We start from the raw sequence: 3,621 nt of genomic DNA on the forward strand, positions 1-3,621 counted from the left end.
AGGAAGGAAGGAAGGAAGGAAGGAAGGAAGGAAGGAAGGAAGGAAGGGAGGGGAGAAAAAGAAAAGAAAGAGCCTGGATTCCCAAGTCGCCATCCAGCCTTTTCCTGACCATTCTGAGAAGAGACCCCCACTGTACTGACATGTGGATATTATGGCAGCTTGTGTTACCCTCACCAACACACTCCTAAAGCAGGACTTGGGTTCTCATGATCTGAGTATATCACACAGCAAACAGGTACATGACATCATTTTGAAAGAGGTGCTGAGCCAGAGAAAGACTGTTGGCATGGCGGAGAGGAAAAGCATCACATATGAGAGGGCTCTGGCTAAAAACAGGAGACCAGAAGGGGAACGAAGTCCTTTACGGCTAGATGGTGATTCTTGCTCATCAGCTAAGACAAGGACAGAAAAGCAGGAATATGGTGAGAGCAGGAGGGTTCCATTAGCTTCATTGCTGTCGTGCCCACTCACCTGGGTGAGAGCTGTGACCCTGTTCCCCATGTCTGGGAGAATGGGGGGCTCATCACCCACTCGAAAGTCAAAGTAGACGGTCTTGTGAGAGAAGGTGGAAAACTCGTTACTGAAGCAAAACCGATAAACGCCCTTGACCTCCGTCCTGTACGTGAAGCTGTCGTACTGCTTCTTGGTCTCCCTGTAGATGACGTTTCCCATGGGGTCCTCCACATAGCAGTCCACATCGTAGTGGCCTCCCGTGATAACCTGGCAACCACAGAAAGTATGCTGTTACTTCGGGGCAACCAAGGCTTCGAAATGCTGACGGTAACAGTGACCGTACTAAGCATTCTATCCTTTAACCTTCACCATGTAGCAACACAAATGCCATGGCACTTCCCATTTTGCCAAGGTTGAGCAGTTAAATAAGAGGCAGTGGCCACACTGTGCTCAATATTCTCCTTGTCACCATGACAAAACACTTGACAAAAGCGATTCAAGGAGAGAAGGGTTTATTCTGGCTCACAAATAAATCTGAGGGTACAGCTCATCATGGCACGGGGAGAAGGCACAGGGTCAGGAGCACGAGACAGCTGGTCACACGGCATCCAGAGTCTGGATGCAGAAGAGATGAATACTGAGGTTCAGCTGGCTTTCTCCTTTTTATTCAGCCTGGGACCCCAACCCAAGGAATGGTGGTACCCACACTTAAGAGTGGCTCATCCCACTTCAATCTAACCTAGAAACCCCCTCCCAGACATGGCAGAGGCCTGTCTCCTTAATGATGATAGACTTCCCCGTTGGTGGGGAATGCCTACCCCCAATGGCTTCTGGAGCCTCCCTGGCCACATCATTAAGAACGCTATTCTTGTTCCTAGGCTGCCTGTGCTGAGGCAGGCACCTACACACAGTCTGCATGTTGTTCACAGATGTGAGAGAGGCCTCACCAGTGACTCCTGGTGAGGTTGTGTTGTTGTGTTCAAGCAGAAGCATCCTTCAGAGCTTCCACCGCAGAAGTGTGCACCATCTGGACTGTCCATGTCATCTCATTTCTAGAAGTCTTGCTCACTCATCCCTCCACCCCTAGACCTGCTCACTAACCCTAGGGGACTTCGCAGAGCCATATGGTAAGAAAAGAGGAAAGCCAGGTAGCCACGCCACGGGGGAAAGGAGAGACGAGTTTCCTGATGAACACTACCAGGGCTCAAAGTCTGCCCTGAACCTTCCTTTCCAAAAAAAAAAAAAAAAAAAACTTAAACTCCTGCTAGCTCACCCCAACTCCAACTGATGCTGCTGGCTTCAGCACCTGCAAGATAAGCAGCCCAAGAGACAGTTGAGACAGACTGTCAGCCTGTGCCCAGCTAATTAATATTGGCGTTCATAGAGTGGAAGGTTCATGGGGAGGTCATTCCTGTGTATGGGCGGGACAGGCCTCCCCACCCTAGGCGCGCACCTGTAGCCAGCCTAACTCCTCAACCACCCTGGCCCACTTCGGGTGGGCTCTTTTCTTTTTAGGGAGAAGTCAACTGGTCTAGGTTTTCCCCCATCCCCCACCCGCAGCAGCCTCTGGTGGCTAATCTTGACCTCTCCGGATGGCGGCGCGCCAGTGGCCGAGTGAGACGCGGCTAGGACCGCACCTGGTAATCCAGAGAGAACTTCACGCCCTGCTCCACCTCTTCGTGGAAGCACTGTTTGGCATTGTCCGGCAGCTCGAAGGTGAGCTCAGCGCCCCACAGTCGCTCGGCCCGGATCAGGAGCAGAAGCAGCAGCAGCAGCATCTGGAAGGATGAAGCGCGCGGACCTTTGTTGCCCATGATGCTCTGGGCCTGGTCCGCTGATCCCCGGCTGGAAGACAGAGACAGCAGGGAGCTGGGAGGAGCCCCCTGGAGAGACGTGGCGCGAGCTCAGCACATTGCTTCCGGGAGCGCTTCGACCAGCGCGCAGCCGCATACCGGAGAGGCCGGCTGGGGACCTTTCTGGTCGCTGCGCCTGCGCAGCACTGAGTTTAGGAGCAGATCGGTTCCGTCACCGGTCTAGGCGGTATGTACTTCCCGGTGTGTTCCTCCAGCTCTTGAAGTTGTCTCCCAAGTCTCCCGAGAAATCCGGGACGTAGGGAGCACACTCAGTGCTTAGGAGGGTAGCTGAACAAAAAAGGAAAAGCAGGGAAGGAAAGCAATGGACTCTTGATCCCCCACTCCTACCCAAGGTAAAAAAGTGTTCAACAAATTAAACCCCAGAGCCAGCTACACCTGCTTTGAGGGGAAACAGGTTCTCTCACACACAGACTCCCTTCTGAAAATAAAAGCATCTAAAATTCTCATTTATGTTTTCACATTTGGGTCATAATGAAAATTCTTTTGGGAAGAATCTGTCATCCCTTTGACTTCTCAAAAGAGTTTAACGACAAACTGATTTACTGTCTTATGACTACTGCTCTAAAAAGGACATAGATAGATCCTTTATGTATATGTATATATAATAGGATTTTTTTAATGTTCACCATAGTCCCATAAACAAAACAAAAAAAAAAATATGTTACGATATTTGCTGCTCGATAAAAAAAAAAAATTTCAGCAGAACATTAGTAGATATGATGAATCTTGATTTTAGCAAAGAATTTTACTGCTCGTATAAACTACCACAGAGGTAAGATTGACATACACTGCCACTGGCCATATTGGATCCTGTATCAAGGAGCTAATGTGTGTGAAAGCACCCTGTAAGTTGTGAAATAGCATCGCCCATAATATAGTTATTAATAACGTGTACTGTCTCTGTGCTAGATGAGGAAAAGGTGTTGAGTGCTGTGCCTTGAGGCTCCTTCGCTGTCTGCCCCACTTAATGTTATTTTACATTTGTAATTATGTGTGTGTACATGTGTGCATGTATGTGTATCTGAGAGCAGGTTCCCGAGGAGGCCAGAGGCTTTGGATCCCTGGAGCTGGAATTGCAGGCAGTTGCCATTTGTCTGGTGAGGTTTCTGGGACCCAAACAGGGGTCTTCTGTCTTCTGGGAGTGCTCATTACCACTGAGCCATCTCTTTTCCAGCTCTTAACATTTTTAATGAAGAGGACATGAAAGCTATAATCATCTAACTAGAGGAATCAATTGAACAAAACAAAAAAAAAAAATGAACAGAAATTTCCACAGGTTAAATATGAAGGTTAA

The 3,621-nt window shown here is 49.0% G+C and overlaps 1 protein-coding gene across 1 annotated transcript in view; it reads right to left on the reverse strand.

Annotated features, from left to right (window-relative positions):
- The window catches only part of Tmed3 (transmembrane p24 trafficking protein 3), a 7,687-nt gene extending 5,289 nt beyond the window's left edge, over window positions 1-2,398 (reverse strand). Inside the window, exons 1-2 of the mRNA XM_055629769.1 lie at window positions 2,091-2,398; window positions 472-720 (exon numbers count right to left, since the gene is read on the reverse strand). Coding sequence (XP_055485744.1) covers window positions 472-720; window positions 2,091-2,267 — 426 coding nt within the window. The 5' untranslated portion in view covers window positions 2,268-2,398. The remainder of the gene's footprint in view (window positions 1-471; window positions 721-2,090) is intronic.
- Between the last annotated feature and the right edge of the window lie 1,223 nt (window positions 2,399-3,621).

Source organism: Psammomys obesus, unplaced genomic scaffold (assembly GCF_907164565.1).
Source record: "Psammomys obesus unplaced genomic scaffold, mPsaObe1.curated_primary_1811, whole genome shotgun sequence".
Lineage (NCBI taxonomy): Eukaryota > Metazoa > Chordata > Mammalia > Rodentia > Muridae > Psammomys > Psammomys obesus.